The following is a 25,621-nucleotide window of genomic DNA, read 5'->3' on the forward strand; positions in this document are numbered from 1 at the left end:
CAGAATGTCACCATTAACCGTCATTGCATTTTTCTTCCAATCAATGAAATGAATGTAAATGTTGATTGAGACTGAACACCTTTTTTAGTATTTCACAGAAAATAGTCATATGGGTTTGTAACAACATGAGGGTGATGACGACAGAATTTTAATTTTTGTGTGAACCATCCCTTTAAATGCGGTTGTCACTCACAAAAAAAAAAAACGTACATTTCTTCGCTTCATTTTCTTAGCAAGCTCCGCATTCATATCTTCTTCATGATTCATGTTATCTTCTATTTCCTCCTTTTCTCTATTTACATTTTTTTCTCATGGTTGTATTATGTGTGCATTAATTTCCTTCTAAAGCAGTATCCTCCATAAATCACTTCCCTTAATACATCCACTTGTTTTTGAAAATATGTCCTTCATTCATACATTAATTCATTCATTAATCAAACAAACATCTTCATGTATAAAACCCGAGTAATGTTAAAGGCAACACCCACCAAAAAATCAGCCTCTACCATGAAACACTTGTCACTTCCACAAATCTGCTCTCTTAGCGTTTTCAAATATTAAATCCAGGGATGGCATGCGTAAATCTGGCACGTATTCCAACAGAAAAATACACACAATGTTTTCCCTGATATAACTGCTTTATGTGGACACCATACATCAGTTCCCCTTCTGTCGCTCTCTCCACGTTGTGTCGGAGAAGCGACACTAGGAGCCTCTCTTGAGCGCCGATATTCACCTCTGATCTTATTGAAAAGGGCCAATGGGAGTTGGCAGTCAGTATTTGCATACCCCGCCCCCGGACATACGGGTATTTAAGCGGGGCAAATACGGGAGTTCATTCAGAAAATTTCTTCGGAGCCGATGGTCTGTCTGCAGTTTGCTGCGAGTTACACGCCACTTAAACGTTCCTGTTTTCCTCTGACGATCTGCATGCTGTTGGATCTTGACGGCGCACAACAGTGGCTTTCTCCTTCTCAGTGCACGGCGTGCATTGTTGCCCCTGAGCCTCGACAGCGCGAGACACGTACGCACACACATTGTGTATTAAAAGAGTTTTTACTAAGAGTAATTTTCTCTAAAAGAGCAAACACAGCGGCGTTGAACGCCCTTTTAAGGACGCCGTATTTTTCAAGATGCCTTTCCGCTCCTGTGTCGCTCCTGGATGCGTAGAGTGCTCTCTGCTTCAGACGGCCACAGGCGCTGTCTCGTGTGTTTGGGCCGCGATCACACCGAGGCAGCGCTTGTGGATGGTTCATGTTCTCACTGCGAGAACATGACCATGACCACGTTAGTGTCGCGGCTTGCTTTCAACAGAAAGCAAGCCACCCCAGCTGCACCCCGCATTGCTCCTTCTTCCCACGGGATTAAGGACGGTGCGGTTGGCGCTGGGGCGATTTGGGGCGGCAGCGGTGCAGTTTCGCCGGTAACCCCACTCGAACCTCCCGTTCTCGACACGCTCGCTGGTCTCCGCCCACGCCAGCGGCGATAGCGGCTCGCCTCACGGCCCGGCTGTCTATCCTCCCGAGTCCGAAGCAGATGAGCTCGCCGCTGCATCGGAGAGTGCGGTGTCTGATGCCGAGGACTCCCCTGGACTGCCGCCTCGGGCCAGCAGGCCCAGGCTAAGGCCGACGCTCAGATGTCCGACATGCTTGCCCGGGCCGCCTTGAGCGTGGGGTTGGACTGGAACCCTCCATCCTCCCCACAGCCTTCTCGGTTGGATGACTGGTTCCTGGGGGCAGCGCCGCTCACAGCCCTCGCATCCCCCGGTCCCTTTCTTCCCGGAGGTGCATGATGAGCTGACGCCTCACGTGGAGAGCCCCGCCTCCGCTCGCCTAGGTGCCACCCGCTCCACTCTCCACCCTCGACGGCGGAGAACGCCACGGGTACGACGCTGATTCCCCAGGTTGATAGGGCAGTTGCGCGACCATCTATGCCCCGGTAGCCCTACCTCCTGGCGGGGTCGCCTGCATCTCCCATCCAAGCCCTGTAGGACAACATCCTCGCTAACGCAAAGGCCTACACTACGGCTGGACGCGCTGCCTCCGCCCTGCATGCGATGGCCCTCCTGCAAGTCCACCAGGCCAAAGCTCTCAGAAACATGCACGGGGTGGACCTGATCCTGATGTGCTGCAGGAACTGCGCCAGCTGACCCGACCTCGCCCTGAGAGCTGACGAAGGCCACAGCGCAGGCACTCGGACAGACGATGGCCACCCTAGTGGTCCAGGAACGCCATCTTTGGCTCAACCTGGTCGAGATGCGTGAGGCTGACAAAAACCGCCTCCTGGACGCACCTGTCTCCCAGATTGGCCTTTTGGTGACACCGCCGAGGACTTCGCCCAACAGTTCTCCACGGTGAAGAAGCAGACGGAGGCCATTTCAAGCACATCATGCCCCGCCGCAGACCTGCCGCCACGGGCCCTGCCCCGCCTGCCCGCCGAGGGCATCCCCCTGCGAGGAAACCAGCTCCTGCTCCGCCTCAACCCGGGCCCAGCTCTCAGCCCCAGCGTCGAGCACTCTGCAGGCGGCGCACGCCCCCTGTCTCACGAACCCCCTCCAGTTTTCACGGCAATGTGCTTTCAGATCACAACAGTCCCGGTACACCGGACGCGGCGATCCCGCCTTCCGCCTGCCCACAACTGTCCCCCGGCCGGCCGGTTCAGACGAGTCCAGAGGACGCCAACATCAGACCTCCTCCTCAGTCAAGAACCCGCCCTGCCGGGCGCCGGAGCAAGGTAAGTGCTTTGAGTCTATTCTCAGCACCTCAGCCTCAGGCCGCAACGAAGCCGCCCGACGCTAGCATTACCTGTTCCGCCTCGCCATGCAGGCCCCGCCGGTACGCCCAAAATACCGGTCCCTTTGGTGCCCCTAGCGCAGAGCTGGGAAGCGTGGCTTTCGCCTCCCAACGCATCACGCTGGCTGCACCGACCATTCGACTCGGTTACGCAATTCAGTTTGCCCGCTCCCGCCCCACTTCAGGGCGCCCGCTTCCAGCAGTACACGGCGAGCACACCAGTTCCCTGCGCACGGAAATCGCGACTCTCTTAGCCAAGGGCGCTGTAGAGCCCGCCCCTCCAACCGAAATGAGGAAGGGTTTCCACAGCCCTTACTTCATTGTACCCAAGAAAGGCGGCAGCTTACTGACCAATCCTGGACTTGCGAAGTTTTCAATCGGGCCTTGTTAAAACTCCTCGCTCAAAATGCTTACGCAGAGAAATATTCTGGCTGGCGCTCAGCATCTAGATTGGTTCGCAGCGTGGACCTGAAGGACGATACTTCCACATCTCAATTCTGCCACCGACACCGACCCTTCTTACGGTTCGCGCTCGATGGCCAGGCGCTTCAGTACAAAGTCCTCCCCTTCGCCTGTCTCTGTCCCTCGCCTTCACGAAAGTCGCAGAGGCGTGCCCTTGCCCCGCTACGTAGTAGCCGGCATCCCCATTCTCAACTACCTCGACGACTGGCTCATCCTAGCACACTCTCGAGAGTTACTATGCACACACAGAGACCAGGTGCTCCAGCACCTCAGCCGCTTGGGGCTTCAGGTCAACTGGGAAAAGAGCAAGCTCACTCCGTTCAGAGCATCTCTTTCTCGGGTTGGAGTTAGACTCAGTCTCAATGACAGCACGCCTCACGCAGCTAGCGTGCTCAGTCGGTGCTGGACTGCCTCGCTTCCTTCAAGCCAGGCACAGTGGTCCCTCTAAAACTTTTCCAGAGGCTCCTGGGGCATATGGCGCCCTCACGGGCGGTCGCTCGCTGGGGTTGATGCATATGAGACCACTCCAGCACTGGCTCCAGACTCGAAGTCCCGAGACAAGCATGGCACCGCTGCACGCATCGGGTAAGGATCACCCCCGCCTGCCTCAAAACACTCCGACCCTGGACAGACCTCTGCTTTTACGGGCAGGAGTGCCCCTGCAGCAGGTGTCCCGACGCGCCCTGGTCACAACCGACGCCTCCGGTCCGGTGGGGTGCCGCGTGCAGCGGGCACGCAGCAGCGGGCCGCTGGAAAGGGGCCCGCTGCGCTGGCACATCAATTGCCTGGAGTTGCTGACCGCCCTTCTTGCTCTCAGGAAGTGCCTCCCGCTAGTTCGGGACAAACATGTCCTCGTGAGATCGGACAGCACCACGGTGGTGGCGCATATAACGCCAAGGTGGCGTACGCCCCCGCCACGTCACAACTCGCCCGCCGTCTCCTCCTATGGAGCCAGCAGCTGACTCAAGTCGCTGCGTGTCACTCACATCCCCGGCAAGCTCAACGTCGTAGCGGATGCGCTTATCACGACAACGCCTGCCCGGCCGGGAGTGGAGGCTTCACCCCAGTCGGTCCAGCTGATTTGGGAACGGTTTGGCAAGGCCCAGGTAGACCTGTTCGCCGCCCAGGAAACCTCCCACTGCCCGCTCTGGTACACCCTAACAGAGGCTCCCTCGGACAGACACGCTGGCACACAGCTGGCCCTCGGGCTGCGCAAGCACGCATTTCCCCAGTGAGCCTTCTTGCACCGGTGCTGTGCAAGGTCAGGAAGGATGAGGAGCAAGTCACGCTGGTGGCCCCTACTGGCCCACTCGGTCTTGGTTCTCGGAACTCAGGCTCCTCGCGACAGCTCCTCCCTGGTGAATTCCCCTGAGAAAGGACCTCCTCTCTCAGGGATGGGGCATGCTCTGGCACCCGCACCAGACCTCTGGAACCTCCATGTCTGGTCCCTGGACGGACGCTGAAGAGCTAGCCGGCTTACTGGCTGACCGCTATGAATACCATCAACCAAGCCAGAGCCCCTCTACCAGGCACCTTTACGCTCTAAAGTGGTGCTTGTTCAGCAGATTGGTGTTCTTCCTGAGCCGAAGACCCGCAGAGATGCGCTGATTAGGGTCAGTGCTTCTGTTCCTACAGGAGAGGCTGGACAGGAGGCTGTCCCCGTCCACCCTCAAGGTGTATGTTGCCGCTATCGCCGCCCACCATGATCCTGTAGACGGCAAGTCTTTGGGTAAGCACGACCTGATCCTCAGGTTCCTGAGAGGCGCCCGGAGGTTGAATCCCTCCCGGCCAGGCCTAGTTCCCTCCTGGAATCTCTCGGTAGTCTTGGCAGGACTCCAGTGACCTCCCTTCAAGCCACTCGAATCAGTTGGACTCAGGGCCCTCTCTCTTAAGATGGCCCTGCTGATCGCGCTCACCTCCATTAAGAGGGTCGGGGACCTGCAAGCGTTCTCTGTCAGCGACACTTGCCTGGAGTTCGGTCCGGCAGATACGTCTGTGATTCTAAGACCGCGACCGGGCTATGTGCCCAAGGTTCCTACCACACCATTCCGAGATCAGGCAGTGAACCTGCAAGCGCTGCCCCGGGAGGAGGCAGACCCAGCCCTTTCATTGCTGTGTCCAGTGCGCGCCCTGCGCATTTACCTGGACCTCACACAGAGCACCAGACGCTCTGAGCAGCTCTTTGTCTGCTTTGGGGGACGGCAGAAAGGGAATGCCATTTCCAAACAGAGGCTTGCCCACTGGGTTGTCGACGCCATCACACTGGCTTATCACACCCAGGCCGTGCCCCTACACTTGCGGGTCCGAGCTCACTCAACAAGGGGTGTTGCGTCCTCGTGGGCACTGGCCGTGGGCACCTCCCTAGCAGACATCTGTAGAGCCGCGGGTTGGGCAACACCCAACACCTTCGCGAGGTTTTACAACCTCCGCGTTGAGTCGGTTGGGTCTCGTGTTTTCTCAGGTCCGAGCCCGTAGAACTCGGTAACACGTAGACCGACCGGCCGGGTGGATCGCTTGCACCCAGCGCCCTTTTCCTGACGTCAAGGTAAAGTAGTGCGCCTTCTTCCAAGGGCGCCCCACTCCGAGTTGGGCCCCTGGTCGATTCCTCCCCAGCCCTCCGGGTCCGCGGTTCAGCGGAGGAACTCGCCGACCCAAGCCACTGCGGGTACCCTGATGGCTACCCTGTACTGGTATAAGTGCTCCGCAGGTAAGGCCTCCTGCTCGGACTCCCCTTGTGTGTAATTCCACGGTTCTGTCCCCTTACGAGCGGACCCCCATGTCTCCCTTAGGCAGTTACAGCTGCCTCGGTCGCCGTGCTGTAGCAACTCCCCCCTTTCGAGGCTGGATCTACCACCGCACCATACTTTCCACACGAGCCCTAAGACGGCCGTGTGACGTGTCTACCACTTTTCCTCCCCAAGAAAAAGGGCAGGTGTGGTCTCCACAGGGTCTGGGTAAGACCCCCTTCCCTATATGCGTGTAAGGGCCCCGGCCGTGATTGCTCTATGCGAGAAACATAAGAGAGAATAGAGGCCCAGCCAGGCTGGCCCGTTCCCATGTTGGCAAACATCGCCTTGTTCCCCTCCCAGGGTAACTAGAAGGACTCCGATGTTCTTATGGGGCATTGGAGAAGGGTACGTGCAGCCAGGTACAGACGATGCGTGGCACTGGATGAAATCCCTGCCCGCCTCTGTATCGGCGGTCCACGTACAAGGTTCAGCGCATGGCAAGATTGGAATGGGTCCCCTAGTGTCGCTTCTCCGACACAACGTGGAGAGACTGACAGAAGGGGAACGTTTGGTTACGTATGTAACCTCCGTTCCCCGAGGGAGGAACGACACGTTGTGTCTTTCCTCCGCCATGTCGCTGAACGGAGCCACTGTTGTGGTCGGACCATTTCCGGCTCCTCAGAAAAATCCTGAATGAACTCCCGTATTTGCCCCGCTTAAATACCCGTATGTCCGGGGGCGGGGTATGCAAATACTGACTGCCAACTCCCATTGGCCCTTTTCAATAAGATCAGAGGTGAATATCGGCGCTCAAGAGAGACCCCTAGTGTCGCTTCTCCGACACAACGTGTCGTTCCCTCCCTCGGGGAACGGAGGTTACATACGTAACCAAACGTTTTATCAATCATAATGCTAATAATTAACAACAGGGATGTTCAAACCCCCACCCAGCAACATGTGCCATTTGTAGATGATACAAGATAATCCGTTGTGCCATAAACACAGCTGGTGGTGCTGGTTTCTGGGCAAGGGTTTAGTGTGCATTCATGCAGATCTGGTCACATGCACCAGTATATGGTTCGGTCTCTGAAAAGGGGGGCAGTACATAATGCTTTAACCTTCGCAAAACTCACCGCCACAATGCTAGGGTGTACTAGGTGGTTGCTGGGGCGTTGCTAGGATGTTCTGAGTGGTTGCTAGGGTGTTCTGAAGCCCATCTCCAAGTCTCTATCATATTTGTGTCCCTAGATATGGATCGGTTCACTTCTACAAATCAAGTCCATGTGATTTATTTTCACCTTCTTGATTGTCTGCCAGTTGAAAATAGTACATCTGATAGTTTGGAAAATAATAGCACACTACTCAACAAGCTGTTTGATCTGAGGAATTAATTTCCAAAGCACAAATGGTGATCATTGCATATTATAGAACAGCTTCTTGCAGAAAATTGTTAAGATATATATAGATAATTTATTTTCAGAAAATATTAATGATCGCAACAAATCACATGATGTGTATATTTAACTGCACATTGTTACATGATTAAAGTCTAATAAATGATTGGGGTCCAGAACACTTTTGATTCACTGAAATTATATAATAAACTTGGGAGGTAGCGCTGTATGTTTTGTGGTGCAGATTCAAAAGAACCGGCTAATGTGAATAATTAATTTGAGAATCTGAATACACTGGTTGCGCTGTATTTTATTAACTATAAGTAAAAGTCATGAAAATCATTTTTTTATTTATTTTTAATTTTTTTTTTTGAGACATTGTAAATAAGAACCGGTTCTTGGTTCCCAACCCTATACATAAGTTGAGGGATTTTAACAAACCCCTAACCATATAAACAAGAGTGATAGAGATGCTTGCCTTAGCAAGCTCCAAATAGGAACTTCTGGCAACTTCCACTAAATATAATAGAAAGTAAAATAGTTTTTTACCTTGTTTTATCAGAAGGACTTGGCCAATTTCATAGAGAGTCAAGCCTATACAACTATTTCTGATAAGATGTCTGACCATCTTAAGATTCATAGCACAGTTCTGGATGACTTCAGTTGTGTAATGAATGTATTCAGCTTTCAATCAATTCATACCTTTGACAAGCAACTGTACTTGACAGTTCATTTGGTTGCCTTGCACCTGCCAACAAGATGGAATATTCGAAGCATCTTCAAAGGACCAAACAGGAAGTAAAGCATTGAGAGGGTGAAAAGAGTGTGAATAAAAGAAAACAATGTTGAAAATGCAAGGAAAGAAATGCTTATTAATAGTGAATGTTTGTGCGCTATGTGGTCTTCATACACTGGGAATTCTTGACTCCTAATTGTTAGGTTTTTTTGCTTTGCCGTAGGCGCACACACACACCAAGTTGACAAACTCTCTCGATGCTCCTCGTTATACCAGTACTTTTGATTGCAGGAGGCTGCCGGTGGTTACATTAAGCTAATTAGTGCATTTGTGACATGTGCAGACTTTTTTCACAGTCTGTAAACACTAGACAATACCACAAGGTCCTATGCTTGCAATGATAATTAGAGGCTGGAGATACATTCTGTACAAGAGGGTGAAATATTATGTCTCTATGCTAGTGGTTTATCATCCTGCTGAGTTGTTTATATAGGCAAAATACCCCTATGCAACATATGCTTGTTCTTTAAGTAAATAAGCAAGCTGGCACACTAGCTACAAATTGTTAATATGAAATATAGCGGACCGCAGACAGCGCAATGGGATATGCGATGGTTAACACCTCTGAAGTAACTGCTGATACACAGTTTTGATATGCCATAAAGTCATTCGTCAAAATAACTGAACACCCAGAGGAAGGTTTAATAAAATCTTTAAATAAACCTTCAATATGCTCATTAAATTCAAGGTTCACACTGAAGATTAATGTGGTCCAAACCCTTTCACAGATGTGTTTTTATTTATGGCAATGCAAACAGCAAAAATCATACTGAATGTGACATTAAGTCAATTTCAAATTCAAAATCCAATCATATGTGAAATACCATATAAAATGTTTGCATATGACTTCATTGTGAGCCGCGAGTCCTGAATTATTAAAAATTTTACGTCAGTCTAACTCAACATCGGTCTCAATTGTTCAACAAAACCGAAAAGGCAATGTTAATTTATGTCATGGTGGTCTAAGGGAAGAAGGACCCAGTTGCAGAAATGAGGCAAAACATGAGCCTTCTTTATCCAAAGACAAAATACAAACAAAAACGCTCTCGATGGAGAAAAGGCAAACTGAAAACTAGAACCGATCGAAGCTTCAATAGCAAACTGACAGACTCTGGGAACAAACTGGCAGACTAACAAACACACAAAACAATTCAGCACAGGACTATAGATGAAGGGAGCTGATATAGGGAGAGGTAATTGGGGAAGCAGGTGCAGCGGATGATCGTCTGATTGGAATAATGAGCGTTGTCAAGGCAACTGGAGCTGGCAAACTCAACGTGGTATCTGCAAGATACAAGAGGGCGTCAGGGGCGGATGACGACTAGCAAGGGCCCGGAGGCCAATTTTCTTTTAAATGAAAATTATTTTTCTCATAAATCATCATACACATCGTAATGATGATGTAGATGCTTTAAAAAGTTATGTAGTAAATATGAAAATCACAGCGTTATAAGGTTAAAGAGTTGCTCAAAATCTTTTATTAGAAAAAGGAAGGCAAAAGCGTCCTCCTATAAGAGGCCTGGGGGCCCTCAAACAGTGGGTTTCCATACAACTATTTTTATAAACATTTGGAAAATGTGCATAAGAAATCCTGAATGGAAATGCTTGATATGCAAATAAATGTTTTTAATTTGATTATGTAATGCGCTAGGAGGAAGTGGATTTTGTGGAGTTTTGCATTAGTTAAAATGCGCATTAAGGTGATGTATTTTTACCATATGTGCATGTTATGAGTGTGCAATAGCTTGATGTGACTAGCCCATGGAAAGGTCTGACAATGGCACACAATTCTTTGAATGTAGCGCTTGTCATTTGGAAGTTTTTATCCCACAGCTGGTCGATAAAGAGGGTCCTCACAATCCGCCAGAACAGTTTTGAGAGCGGGCGCTCCCAGGTATGCGGAGACTGGCGGTGTGTGGGCATCGCAGCTATTTCAGTCCAGATTATATTAGATATTACACTTATTCTGTGGTGTATTGTGGATGCATTTAAAAAAAATTGATATTTTCTCCAATCTTGCAAATAAAGCTGTCCCCAAAGAAGGGTGAGGTCATTCAACTGCTCCATCATTACGAGGAGGCTCCCTCATGATAATACGCATTAGGTAGTGGATGGAAACGCATGAAACTACACAGACTAAATAACATGCCTATATAAAGTGCACATGCAAACGTGTGCAAAAGGTACGGGACAGTACAATACATTAGCCTACTTAAAATGAACAGGACAATAGGCACAGTGAGAGACAGTGCAGACCAGTACACAGTAGTGAAAAAGATGACAGTTTCTAAAAATGCCAAATGTAAACATAACATACTATGAGATAGTGTTCTATGCATATAGCAGTTATTGAGGTAGCAGCCAGGTATAAAGTGACAATAATTAAAGTGCAACTCAGGACACGTGTGTGTCAGTCCAGTCTCTGCGTATTGAGAAGTCTGATGGCTTGGGGGAAGAAGCCGTTACACAGTCTGGCCGTGAGGGCCCGAATGCTTCGGTACCTTTTGCCAGACAGCAGGAGGGTGAAGAGTTTGTGTGAGGGGTGTGGGGTCATCCACAATGCTGGTTGCTTTGCGGATGCAGTGTTTTTTGTAAATGTCTTTGATGGAGGGAAGAGAGACCCCGATGATCTTCTCAGCTGTCCTCACTATCCTCTGCAAGGCTTTGCGGTCCGAAACGGTGCAAGTCGGCAGCTCAGGATGCTCTCAATAGTCACATCCCTGGGGGGCCCCAGTGGTCTCCCAGTCAGGAAGTCCAGAATCCAGTTGCAGAGTGAGGTGTCCAGGCCCAGCAGGTTCAGCTTTCCAATCAGGTGCTGAGGAATTATTGTGTTAAATGCGGAGCTGAAGTCTATGAACAGCATTTGAACGTGTGAGCCCTTTTTATCTAGGTGGGTGAGGGCCAGATGGAGGGTGGTGTCGATGGCGTCGTCTGTTGAATGGTTTGGACTGCAGTGGGTCTAGTGAGGGGGGCAGCTGGGTCTTAATGTGCCTCATGACGAGCCTCTCGAAGCACTTCATGATGATGGGTGTGAGGGCGATTGGATGGTAGTCATTGAGGCAGGACACTGAAGACTTCTTTGGCATGGGGATGATGGTGGTGGCCTTGAAGCATGTTGGAACGACGGCGCTGCTCACAGAGATGTTGAAGATGTCGGTAAGAACATCTGCCAGCTGGTCTGCACATCCTCTGAGCACTCTGCCAGGAATGTTATCTGGTCCAGCAGCCTTCCGTGGGTTGACTCTACGTAGAGTTTTCCTCACATCAGTCATGGTAAGAGCACCTGATCGTTGAGAGAAGGGGTGGTCTTCCTCACCACCACGTCGTTCTAAGCTTCAAACCTAGTGTAGAATCATTCAGCGCATCTGGAAGGGAGGCATCTTTGTCACAGGCAACTGATTTTGTCCTGTAGTTGGTGATGGCCTGGATGCCCTGCCACATGCGCAGCATGTCACAGCTGTCCTGGAAGTGACTTTGGATTCTCTGGTCATGTGCATGCTTTGCCTCTCTGACAGTTTGGCCCTTGCTGTTCTTAGGGCAGCCTTGTTGCCTGCTCTGAAGGTGGAGTCTCAGGTCCTCAGCAGCGCACGCACCTCCGCAGTCATCCACGGCTTCTGGTTGGAGTGTGTGGTGATGGTCTTGGAGAAGGTGACATCATCAATGCACTTGCTGATGTAGCTGGTCACTGATGCCGTGTATTCCTCCAAGTTGGTAGAGTCGCCATATGTTGCAGCCTTCCTGAACATGTGCCAGTCAGTACACTCAAAACAGTCGTGAAGAACAGAGATGGCTCCTGCTGGCCAGGTTTTCACCTGCTTCTGGTGCGGTTTTGTGCATCTGACGAGCGTCTGTATGCTAGAATTAGCGTAACAGATGTGGTTTGAGGTGGGGGCGGGGCTCCGCCCGGTACGCACCTGGGATGTTTGTGTAAACAAGATCAAGCGTGTTCGCCCCTCTCGTTGCAAAGTCCACATACTGATGGAATTTAGGGAGCACTGTCTTGAGATTCGCATGGTTGAAATCTCCGGCGACAATAAACAGTCCGTCAGGGTGTTCTGCAGTTCGCTCATAGCCCCATACAGTTCACAGAGCGCTTCCTTAGTGTTAGCGCTGGGGGGAATGTAAACTCCATTTATAATAACAGTGGTGAATTCCTGCTGTAAATAAAAAGGTCTACATCTAACAGTCACAAGCTCCACCAGCGATGAGCAGTAACTAGAGACTAGCATAGAGTTATTGCACCATTCCGTGTTGATGTAAACACACAAGCCACCACCGTCTTACCGCACAGAGCAGCATTTCTGTCGGCACGAAACGAGGCGAGCCTGTCTAGCTGAATGGCGGCATCCGGAACTCTGTTGCTGAGCCACGTCTCCATGAAAACAAAGACGCAGCAGTCTCTAAGCTCACGCTGCGTAGTCTGCTGGAGTCGGATGTAGTCCAGTTTATTGTCCAGGGAGCAAACATTTAAGAGCAGGATAGATGGGAGAGCCGGCCGGCTAGGGTTTGTTTTTAGCCTAGCATGGACCCCATGGACTTTCACGTAGTTCCATGCACAAATGAATTATGACTGTAATTAATTTTTCCCTCCCAAATTTTGTATTTACTTGTTCATTGAACTGTTGTATATAAGCAATATCACACTCACAATCGTGCTATATGGCCCTAAATCAGCACTGCTGTGGTTATCAGCGGCACTCAGCCTGCAGCGAAACACAGCAGTGCTGATGTAGGGCCATATCGCACCCTTGCTCATGTGATACTGCTTAAATATACTGTGTATATATATATATATATATATATATATATATATATATATATATATATATATATAAATCAAATAAATGTTACCTGTTTAGACCGGTGTCTGATATAAAATTTCATGTGAAAGACCTCATGGAAAAAAAATATATTTGTGCAGAAAATTAGGAATGTTTGAACGTAGCCAAAAATGACATAACCCCCCTCCTTTGGCCTGGCATGCTATCTATTTAAACAGTCAACTCTATTATTGCTACAATTATAAGTCACAGACCTGCCAGGCCTCCATCATTTTAATATGTCCTTATATGCATGTAAGGCCCTTAGGAGGGGATATTCTATGCATGAAAATACTTAATTTGACCTAGCTAAAAGGTTGAATTAACCTTTCATATGTTCTAATCAAAGGGTTACTACTTGGACAAAGCATTGCAGTTTCTTATTATATTAACTTCAGAAATAAAGCCCATGGTTGATTTCCATATCAAAGGGCTAAAACTGTTGCTGGGATTGCAGTCAATGCTCCCCTCCAAGAGAGATGGAACTATAACACTTTGAAATAAATGCCATCTGTGCTTTGACTTAAATTAACAAACATTTTATGGTTAGTTACTTGTCATTTAGCAAATAGTGTTCCTCCAAAGTGACTTACAGTATACAAACGGTAGTCCAATATAAGTATCCTAAGATAAAGAACAAAGGTAGGCCCCGTTTACAAATAATAAAACATCAATCGTGATTGTCTATCACTTCATTTTCCAATTGGAAAGTTTTATTTCAAAGCCATACTTGACATGCAATGTCAAGTATTAGATTAAATGAGATGTTAGGAAGAATGTTTGCCTCAGTCACTATTCATGTTCACTGTGTCTTTTCCCAAAAATTAAAGTGAGTGGTGACTGAGGCTGTCATTCTGTCTTTCATCTCTTTGTGTGTTCCATGGAAAAGGGTTTGGAATAACATGAAGATGAGGAAGTGACATCCCACTACAACCCACACATAAACATACAGAAATTCTCCAATGATACAAAGAGACACTCAATCCAAACTCCACTATAAAAGGTAGTCTAGGTAGAGATGAAACAGCTGGAGAAGAAGCAGTGTTTGTGCCTGTGGCAATAACTGTGACATAATTTCCTGTTATTAGCTCATCTTTATTCTGTTTGTATGTAGAGGCATTTCACTCAAACCATCTATTATTCACACACTTGGAATTCCATATGGACCTAGGAGACACACAATCTTATGCCTACAAATCCGCACACACCACAACAAAGGTTCCAGTAAGGTAACAAAACCTTTTTTGGTAAATGAGCTTTTCAAAAGAGATCCTCATTGTTCAAATGGGAAAAGAGTGTTGGACAAAAGAGTTTAGCCATGTTCACACCACGACGACTTTGTCGTTAGTTGGGTCCTTTGTCGTTAGTTGGGTCCTTCGTCGTTAACGTTAATGGTGGACTGCACGGCCATATCTTACCAATGTACTGCTGGTAAAACTAAGATATTGTATTCACTTATAGACAATTAAAGCAATCTGTTGGTGTTGGCGGTATGGTTCTGTTCTAGGCAAACTCTCTGCCCATCCATCCATAGACAGAGCAGGGAGTGCTGTGAATAAAAGTCCCCAAGGGATAACAGGACAGATCAAGCAAAATTATAAATTTGTTCCATTGTTTTAAACATTGTGACAATGCAATGTGGTACAATCCTTCATTGCAAAATAGATTAAATGGACACTAAAAAGAACAACAAATATTAAAGTTGATGAATCAAAAACAAGGTGCAATAACACATTTAAGATAGGAATTCTAAACTGGCAAACGATTGTAGTCTTCGATCATAGAACACTAGACATATGTCCGTAGAGGAAACTAAAATGCAAAGTTGTCCTAAAAGAGGTGGAGCTGGGGATGGATGAGGGTGTTAAGTGCAGCTTGCATCCATGCAATGAAAAGGCAGCTAAGGCAATGAATAAATGGATGACTTAATTAGGACTGCTCTTCTAAGCATCTCAATTGTATAGGTAGACGTCGTGATCTGCTGAGCGTCACGTGACCTGCCTGAACTGATGCTACACTTGATTTCTTTAAAGGAAACTGCAGCAGTGCTCAATGCACTGTATCATGAACAAGTTTAAAGCTGCACTATGTACGATTTGAACAAATTATCATTATTGATTGAGTACATAAACAATCTGTGTTCAAAACAATGTCCTTACTTAGGGCTGGGACAACGCGTCGACGTCATCGATGACGTCGACGAAAAAAATACGTCGACGCAAAATATGCGCGTCGATTCGTCGGACCCAAAACAAAGATGGCGGCGCCGGCGAATAGTAGCAACACGAGTGGCTCCTCAGACTATCAGAAGTGCAAGGCGGCATGCACTCGTTCCTCTAAAGTATGGGAATTCTTTAATTTAAAAGGAAACAATTCTGTGATATATCGTCTTTGCAAAATGGAGATGGCCTTCCATTCTAGCACCACGGCAATGCCACCCGGTTGCAGCTGCAGATGACAGAGCACCGTAAGTTTTTTTCAACTTTTTTTCAACATATTATAGCCAACTCCCCACTCGATGTTGGAGTAGGCTATAATACGTTGTCGACACCTAAAGTTTTCACTTATAGCTATTAATAATGCGCTTATAGCTATGAATGTCGTGAAAAATACATAGAGGACACTGACAACGCGCTGACAGACAGGACCAAGCAGGTAACATTTAATAAAGTCTCAACTTTCAAATTTGGTCATTCAAAGAAAATTAAACCATAAATAGGCCTACAATTTTGTGGCTCTTTAATGTGTTGTGACAGGTTGCCTCAGTTAAAGCTGCTCGTGAACCGATCATCTTTTCCTTGGTTAATTTATAGCATCAAATAGGCTAAACATGAATGTAGCCTACATCAGAAGGACTGTTGTTTTAACCACGGAAAGATGTCAGTACGGTAGCCTACAATCCATTATACAAATTCAAATCCACCGACGTTAATCTTCTCTCTCCTGACTACTTTGTCGGACAAAAATGGCATATTATGATTGATTGATCAGATCGCCAGTCAATCAAACTCCCGGCAAATGTTTTTTTTTTTACATTTTATAGACCCCCACCCCCGATGAAACCGGTATTACCGGTGTTGTCACAAGTCGATTAATCAAATCGAAATCGAATCGGACTGAAAAAATGAATCGTTAGATTAATCGATGCATCGAAAAAATAAATCGCTAGATTAATCGTTTATCCCAGCCCTATCCTTACTTTACCATGATTCACTACGGTAAGCCTATAAACATTATTTGTTTTATGAGCTTTCGGGTTCGATTGGGATCAAAATCACTAGCTTATGACGTTCATCCATGCATCATGAAGTCAAGACCACACACACACCCACACAGGTAAGAAGTGTTGGCTGTCTCATTTTTCTACTGGAGAAACGAACCATGCTGTTCAGTTCAGTAACACTCACACGGTTCAGGACAGCATCGTTGCAGTCTAGATGGATGTTTATCTGTTATCTGTTTGGCGAAGTTGTTTACCTGCTATAATGCTTGGATATGTTTTCTAGTAGGATTGTTGAAGCTTATATTGCTTGTCATGCTTTTATTAAACAAACATTACTTGTGTATATTTAAATATACTTAAGTATAATACTCGTTTTACGGTTTTAGTTAAGGTGTTATTGTGTGCATTGCATAGACATGCTATTGTAGTAACTGAAGCTAGACAATATAGTATAAAAATAATAAAGTCTTCTATTGAACTCGCATCAGCCATATCACAAGATTAACCTCTTAAATTGAAAATTGTAGTACAATTAAAACATTTATAGTAGATTAAATAATTTAGGATATACTGGTGGTGGCTTAGGAGTGTCCTCTGTTCTCTGTTTAAAAGTGCTTTGAGTGTAGTTTCAGAAAAGTGTAGATTTAGAAAAGATTTAAGTGTTAAATTAATTCAAATACATAAACAAGAGTGTTGTTTATCTTCATCAAAGCAAGTAATATTTCCGTGTCAAATGTTTAAACGTATAACATAATATCAACATGAAAATTGTACGTCTGGCTCCAGTCATAATCACACACATGTGATGTCCAGGTAATCTCAAATTGGGAGATTCATCCACCAGAAGAGCAGTGCTAGAACACAACTGACGTAATATACTCTTACGCAAATTTCTTGCAGTTTTAAGTTTCAACCACAGATGTCGCTAGAGATCACAAAGTTACATAGTGCATGTGTGATGTGGGCATGGCCATGTGACATCTTTGGAGACCAAGGCTGGGAGAAGGAGAATGGTAAGGATTGACACCTGTGGGAAATTATCTCTAACAACTGTTCTGTGTTTCATTGAGAGCTGAAGGGGGATAAAAAGGGTGTCCAGACTGCTGGAGGGGAGAAAGAGAGACGCACACAGCAGAGTCCAGTGTGTGCATTTCTATTATGCTGAAAAGCGAACCTTAGGTGCTTGTACTGAAAAGTGTATCAAATAAAGACTCAAATAAAGTGTGGATTGTTTATCCGGCTCCTGCTTCCTCCTTCACAACCCAGCAAGAGATTCATCATAGTGCAGCTTAAACATTCGATCAATATATGAATCGATATCGATCAGAATGATGACAATTTCTGACATGGTTTTCCAGGTATCATTGTTTTATTATATCCATGCATTATGATACAAAACAGTGAAATCCCTCACAACATTATAACTTCTCTGTGTTGTCTGCAATCAGCTCCAGTATGTCACAGGAGGCAAATAACATGAGCTCCACTGCTTTCTCTCCTATTGGTAGTCGCTCCCGAATGTCGCTCATCAGATGCATCAAGTTAAACTTTGCTCAGCTTTGTCATGTCTCAACGGTCTTTGTCACTTGTGTTGCCGGAAGTCGCTCTGCTTGCATTGAAAATTAATGAGATCTTTGTTGCTATGGTTGAACGGGGCTTTACAAAGCATCCACTTCTCAAAAGTGCACATACAGTTAGCACACACAAACACATTTCACACAAAGAATCGAGAATCAGTTTGAAAAAATGCTTTTGATTGGTAGCACTTATAAGACACAAGTTGCCAGCTCAGGGTGCTGACCCACCAAAGACTGTCCAATTAGAGACGAAAACGAAGATGCAATAACTTTCTGGGAATAACCCATTTATTGTCACCACTCAACAGACTGGCTTGTATGGTTGTGGGTTTTTTTGCATTCATGCACAACACTTCGTCCGAAATGCGCTATATAAACAGTTTATACTGCTTTAGCTTCAGCGTCAGTCTCTGTGTCCCGCTGCACTGTTAATACTGTCTCTGTGAGGGCGGGGGAGATCACCTGGACAAGGTTTCTGGACGCTGATTGGCTCAGGCAAGGTGCTGTGTGTGTGCATGTGCCTCAAAATACAGAGGGGGAGATTTTAGAGAGAGGTTAGTAACTATAGCCTTTTTTACACAGTTCTTATTCAGTTCTGTGCACAAAATACATTTCACGTTTGTTACATGCAAAAAAAAACAGTGCAACTAGTGTAGAATTATTACAGTTATTTTATTGAACTGGTCAAAAAGACTGAATCGGTCAAGATCAGTTCTTGACTTACTTAATAAACATTCAGCATGACCACTGAAGCCCAATTCCCAAACTAATTACTCTTATCAGTCAATTCTTTTGAATCTACACCACGGAAAACAGCACTTCCTACAATAAAAAATATTATAATCAGCACCATTCTTTTAGTGAATAAAAAACGTACTGAACTGCAAGTCATTCACATCGACCCATCCAATTTGAAATGAACCAAAACAATTCAGCGCAATTACTGGTTGGTTGTTAAAATGACAATATGGGTAGTTAAAGATACAAATTATGTGTTTTGTTGAAATTAGTGGTGTTTTATAAAAAATTAAATAACTTTATTTAAACATTTGTTCTGTTAAACTATGAAAAGATCTCATAATTTGGTAACAGGCTGCTGAGGGCAGTAAATCTAGTAAGAAGAATTGCATTTCTTATTTCCAAATTGTTCTTCATCACATTAGTTAATGGAACTTTTAAGGAACCAAATTCATTAGGAAGTCCTTGTTAAATTCCTTTTGAATCCCATCCTTACTCAAAAGTCAAAAAGAAAAGTTAATCGTTAAGTGGCATCGGATATCGGAAACAACAATCATTGCATTCCTCACTCTACGCAACCGCAAAATCAACACATAAACTTGCACATGCCATAAGACTTGGGTCTCAGCTGCTACAAATGTAAGTGTTCGCACAATCCCAGATACTGCTCATTTATTCAACGATCAACCATCTAGTTAATGCCATCCTCCTGTACCCTCTCTCCATGGCAACAACTCTCACATCTACATGCTAATAACATTCACCTCTCTCCATAACAACTCTGACATATTGTGTCTCTACCCCTCCCACTAAGAACACACTCCTTCGGCCCATAATGCTAAGAAATATGGTGTCCATGGTAACAACTTTCTCCTCCCCATTTCCATCCTCATACCAGCATGGTACAATTACTTTTCCATAGTGACAGTACTGTTCTACAGAAAGGTAATTCCCTCGCTGTGGTCAACATACATCCCAAAGTTGCAGTCAGTGTCCTTAGAAGTTGTGCTCATGCATACATAAGTGTGCAAAACCTGAGCATTTTGACATCATGGCCCTTTAAGCACAGCAGAAGTCACTGAGAGGGCAAGTGGTGAAACCACAGCAGGGGAGAGAACATAGAATCTTCTGAATGCCATTTGGCAAAGTGATTGTGCATGTTCTTGGGGTGATTTATAAAGCATTTTAACAGAATCTTAAAGGAATGGGTCACCAAAAATGATTTGCCCCCAACAATGTTGTTCCAAGTCAGATCATTTTCAATTGGCCATGGAACATGGAAGGAGATATTTTGAAGAATGTTCATACTGCTCTTTCCCTTCATAAATAAAAGTGAATGGTGACAAGGGCTGTTGATTCCAAGTCTTCTGGAACCATACAATAGCTTTGTGTGACTGAAAGACCAAGGTCATTATTTGCTAAAATTGCAATTATTGCCTTGGCCATAGCTCTCAGATATCATTTGTGCTTTGCATATTCAAACTTGGAGCATTATGATTAGAACTTACAACACATGCCAGAACCAATCACTTACGTCAAACCTGGCTCGACGCAGCTTCATACTGCAAGTTCAGTTGAAAGTGAGAGGACATTTTTTTTTTTGCTGAGTTATATATATATATATATATATACACAACAGTTGTTGTTGCAATCCTGTACCTGTCCTGCAGGTGTGATATTCGGATGTACTGATCCTTTGCAAGTGTTTTACATGTGGTATGCCACTGCGAGGATGATCATCTGTCCTTCCTGTCTCCCTGTAGCACTGTCTTGGGCGTCTCACAGTATGGACATTGCAATTTATTGCCCTGGCCACATCTGCAGTCCTCATGCCTCCATGCAGCAAGCCTAAGGCACGTTCAAGCAGATGAGCAGGGACCCTGGGCATCTTTCTTTTGGTGTTTTTGGTAAATTTGTATAACTGTGACCTTGATTGCCTACTGTCTGTAAGCTGTTAGTGTCTTAACCACGTTCCACAGGTGCATGTTCATTAATTGTTTATGGTTCATTGAACAAGCATGGCAAACATTGTTTAAACCCTTTACAATAAAGATTTGTAAAGTTATTTGGATTTTTACTAAATTATCTTTAAATACAGTGCCCTGAAAAAGGGATGTTTCTTTTTTGCTGAGTTTATATAGCCCTAAAAAAATAAGCTTCAGACTTAATTTCAATATTATTTATCACTCAAGGACATTTTCTTGAAGGTTTTTGTGAAAATCACCCATTTCCAGTCTGTTCCTCACACAAACTTATAATTTGGCTTCAGAAGACTTTGAACATCGTACATGAGTCATTTGGAATATTTTTAATTTGTGTCATTTTAGAAGCTTGACAGCTCCATTCCCATCCACTTTCATTTTGTGTGGATAAATTGCAGAGTGAACATTCTTCAAAACATTTTCTTTTGTGTTCTGCAGAAGAAAGAATATCATATGGGGTTTGGAACCTCATGAGGGTGATTACATGACGGCAAAAGTGTTATTTTGGGGTGAACTTTTCCTCTAAATGTACACATCAATTGAAGCACCTGTTTATACAGGTGCACTCCGAGCCATATGCGCGCGCTTTCACGCGCACTCCGGTGTGTTGCAGGTTCACTTCTCAAATCTATCTCCATGACAACAAAATTATTTGGCAACAACAGCGTTATGTTGGTAGAATAGAAGTCTCAGAAATGTAAAATGAACGAGCAAAAATCAAAACAATACAACAACAACTTTTTCTCAGCCTACCTGGTTTGACGGTCTTAATGCGGATCGGCTCTCGAAAGTGGCGGATCACCGCGTGCGTGTCTCGGTTCGTCAGCCCGCTGACAGGTGTCCCGTTCACCTCCAGTAACACATCCCCGTAGTACGGTAGTCTCCCGACGTGACACACCAACACGTCCAAGTTCATCTGACCGAGAAACGGGAACTCCCCATGCTCGGCGCCTCCGAGGATCTCCACAACATCACCGAACTCCCCGACGCTTCCCCACGACACGGCGCACTCCAGCACTTTAGTGGACCAGTGTTTTTTCCTCTTCAAAGTTTTAGACATCATTTATCCATTAAGCTTCAGTGCAGAATCAATTGAGCACGTTTAAGCCTTGCTTTCCGGTGTGTTGTTCACTTCACCGGACGTGGAGATGGAGATGACAACATGTTCAACTGCATCCAGCCCATCTCTTTAGAAAAAACGCAATTGTCTCGAAAACAGCAGATATATGCGTCCATGTCAAGAACATTTCTGTGCAAGCATTATAAGTTCAAGACAACATTTAGATTGCCATATTTTTGATTGTATCAAAACGTTATAATCTCCACGTACCGTGAAGCTGATGTTATGGCTACATTATGCAAATTATTAACAGACGTAAATAACACATCGACGACAGGAAGAGTAATGTAAAACTGTGTTTACCTATTAAGTTAACTCAGGTTTGTTCGCATGCACAGCATCACGCGCAGCAGACTGTCACATACTCTCACTTCAGAAACGCGTCAGTCAATACAGCGCGATAAAAACCAAGACAGTTAGTCTAGTAACGGAATGTGCCGTAAAACTGTTTCACTTGTATTTAAAGCCACAGAATTAGATTCGGTTCTTGTCTGGACCGTCGAAAACGACCAAAGCTCAGTCCCCTGGCCGCTCTTCGAAACGCGACGCTCAGTCCGTGTTTGGACGTATGCTCAACACACCTCTATGAACCCTTGACAAATAACCTGCTAGAAAATTAAAGCTGTCGACCTTCTCTTTATGGTGTTTCTATCGCCCCGTGAAGCCTCAAACGGTCTCTGTGATTGTGTAATACGCGGCGGCTGCTCCCTCAGATCTCCAGTCGCGGATGCTACTGTTGCTCTCAGCTTGTATTTGTCAAATGAGGTGTGTGTGTGTGTGTGTGCGCGCGCGCGCGCGCGTGTGTGTGTGTGCAGCCAACGCGGTCTATTACTGGACGGCAGAAAGAAGGTTATACAGCGTGAGCAATCAGCTCATCTGGTAGTTTGAGACCCAAAGGAACCAGTTAAAAAGTGGATAGTTTCTGCTCTAAATTCCGATTGGATGTGCGATTTGAGCCGCTGTAAAAATCCACACACCTGTGACTGTTGAATTCTACAAGAGTGCCAAGTTGCTAAGCTGCAAGGCAACAAAAAAAACAGCCATAAAATTCTAGTTCACCCTAAACTGAAAATTCTCTCATCATTTACTCACCTTCATGCCATCCTAGATGTGTGACTTTCTTCTGCTGAACGATTTTAAGGAGAATATATTAGCTCTGTAGGTCCTCACAATGCAAGTGAATGGGTGCCTAAATTTTGAAGCTCCACAAGCACATAAAGGCAGCATAAAAGTAATCCATTCGACTTCAGTAGTTAAATCCATATCTTCAGAAGTGATATGATAAGTCTGGTTGAGAAACAGTTCAATATTTTAGTCCTTTTTTACTATAAATGTCCACTTTCACTCCACATTCTTCTTGTGTTTTTGGTGATTCACATTCTTTGTGCATATCGCCACCTACTGGGCAAGCAGGAGAATTTTTTGTGAAAAAGGATTTAAATGTTGATCTGTTTCTCACCCACACCTATAATATCACTTCTGAAGACATAGATTTAACCACTTGAGTCATATGGATTACTTTTATGCTGCCTTTATTTGCTTTTGGAGCTTCAAAATATTGGTACCCATTCACTTGCATTGTCAGGACCTACAGAGCTGAAATATTCCTCTAAGAATCTTTGTTTTAACATCTGGGATGGTGAGAAAATGATGAGAGAATTTTTAGTTTTGGGGTGAACTATTCCTTTGAGTAAGGCTAATAAACTACTTAGCAGAGGATTTTTGAACCAATTAAATATCGTGTAGTTCTAACTCTAAATACTGATTGGATGAGCACACTGTATACTCGCAGATGTGGCCATTATCTGTGCCAGGGCTGTAACTACAGGGAGGGGAGGGTTGGCAATCACCCTAGAGCCCAGTGTGAAAGGGGGCCCGTAACAGTTGAATAAAATAAACCATACAAATGACAGCAGGCCAACGGAGTGATGAAAAATGACCAATGCCCCACCAAGGAGGGGACCTGACAGTCTCTTTGTATCGGGGCCTACAAGATCCAAGTTACACCACTGGTCTGTGCACATTGTCGGCGCATGCGCCTGCTATTTACTCTACTAAAAGAGTTTCACAAAGTTGTAGTGGGCAAATGCATCAAACATATTTGTATCTGCTTGCGGTCAGAAGAGTATATTCACAAAGAAAACGAGGTTGACTAGGAGCGGGCCGATCCGGAACACGCAAAAACGAAGTATAACTGGGCCTATAGGACGCCCCTTCTGTAGGAAAAATATGCCCTCTCATGACTCCTTCAGATTTTACTTAACATATGATTTTAAATTATATTAAGGTTAATATATAGATCTTAGCTTACGTTATTCAGTGTGACGACTGAGCCTATTTTTGAGAATATTTCATGCCGATCCGTGGTTCAACACTGCACACAACTAGTTGTAATCGTCATCCATTGTCAATAAATGTGAGCGGTTCTTGTTTTTGAAGTGAGTATGGAAAACGTGGCTCATTTTTTGGTTTGTCAGCCCTGACTTTATGATAGAAGTCAACTGATTTTTAATTTTGGGTGTTTGGTGTTTGTCTTATTAGTCATTTGATAGCAACTAAGAATGCAAAACACTGCTGACGTGGTTCAGCATTTAGCATGATGCACATGTCCAATCTTTTTCACTTGTAGTGTTGTTGTTGTTTTCTTGAAATAATCTGTGTTTTTTGACTAATCTTTTAAGTAAACCAATCGTTCTGTTCACTTCCATTGTTATGGTCATGAACGATTCAGTTTTTTTTTTTTTAATCTGTTAAATCAATTTTTCAATTACTCATTCATAACTAACAAAAGACGCTGATTTGTCGCCACCTACCGACGCAAAGTAATTTGCAGAAATGGTGACGGAACGAATCTTTTTGGTCAACGGATTCAAAAGAATCGACTCATGATGTGAATCCCAAAAACTCCACCACTATAAAACAGCATAATCTCAGTTAAATAATGTATCTGTTGACATTCTTATTACTAGATACCCTGAATAAAATAGTGTGATAATAGCACTGACATCTGAAGGTAACTATCACCCCCTTGAATGCTGAGTGAGGTATGTTACACCACACATGAAAAAAAAAAGTCTAATTTCAATTTCATAACAAAATTCCATTAAATTAAATTAAGTAATTGAGTTTAAACAAAATAAAACAAATACAAATATTTTAAGCTTTATTCATTTAAATTTGACAAAGAAAAATACACAATTCAATTTGATGTAATTTTGTTATGAAATTGAAATGTGTGAATCTTAAAAATAGGACTTTTAATTTTAATTTATTTATTTATTTATTTTGAGTGTAGTGAGGCAAGAAAGAACATGAAGTACATACTGCAGCAGTACTGCATTCTTGCAAAGCATTGGGCCATCATTTGCATTTGACTAAAGTATGTTTCTGTCTAAAATAATCCCTTACAAAAAATATTTTAGCAATATCATGGTACAATGATGTTATCAGATGTTCATATGTCAAAAAAATAACAATATGTTTATTTGGATTTTTGTTATTGTACCTAATATCCATTTAAAGTAATTCTGCAAATATAAGAAAATTACACAATAAGATGCCTTATGGTGTAAAACATGTTTTTCTGTGCGACCTAAAATAATGCAGTAATGTATGCAATGTCAATGTGTGCCTACTTCTTTCTCATTGTAATCTTATTTTGTAATTTAATCTATATAAATTCTTTAATTTAACCTTGTTATAGGAGATGATATAATAAGTAATAAGTGTGAAACATTTGGCTCCTGTGAATATCCCTTCTTTTAATCAAATTATAGAGGCACTTATCTTAATAGCAGTCTTGTCATTGAAAATGAGATTCGAGTCCCTCAAAGCTGCCACACTCTGGTGTGTAGTTGTAACTGCACCAGACATTATTCAATCTGGTTTCAGACAGACATGACACACTGTTATTAATTAAAGACAAGTCTAGACAAATCCAAAGCAGTGCCTTCTCAAGTTTCTAATGAATCCTTTTTAATTCCCAATC

The 25,621-nt window shown here is 44.6% G+C and overlaps 1 protein-coding gene across 1 annotated transcript in view; it reads right to left on the reverse strand.

Annotated features, from left to right (window-relative positions):
- Window positions 1–21,573, reverse strand: part of LOC127654487 (membrane-associated guanylate kinase, WW and PDZ domain-containing protein 3-like) — a 156,684-nt gene extending 135,111 nt beyond the window's left edge. Inside the window, exon 1 of the mRNA XM_052141708.1 lies at window positions 21,267–21,573. Within this exon, the coding sequence (XP_051997668.1) occupies window positions 21,267–21,573 (307 nt within the window). The remainder of the gene's footprint in view (window positions 1–21,266) is intronic.
- Window positions 21,574–25,621: the final 4,048 nt, after the last annotated feature.

This window comes from Xyrauchen texanus, chromosome 13 (genome assembly GCF_025860055.1).
Source record: "Xyrauchen texanus isolate HMW12.3.18 chromosome 13, RBS_HiC_50CHRs, whole genome shotgun sequence".
NCBI classification, from domain to species: domain Eukaryota; kingdom Metazoa; phylum Chordata; class Actinopteri; order Cypriniformes; family Catostomidae; genus Xyrauchen; species Xyrauchen texanus.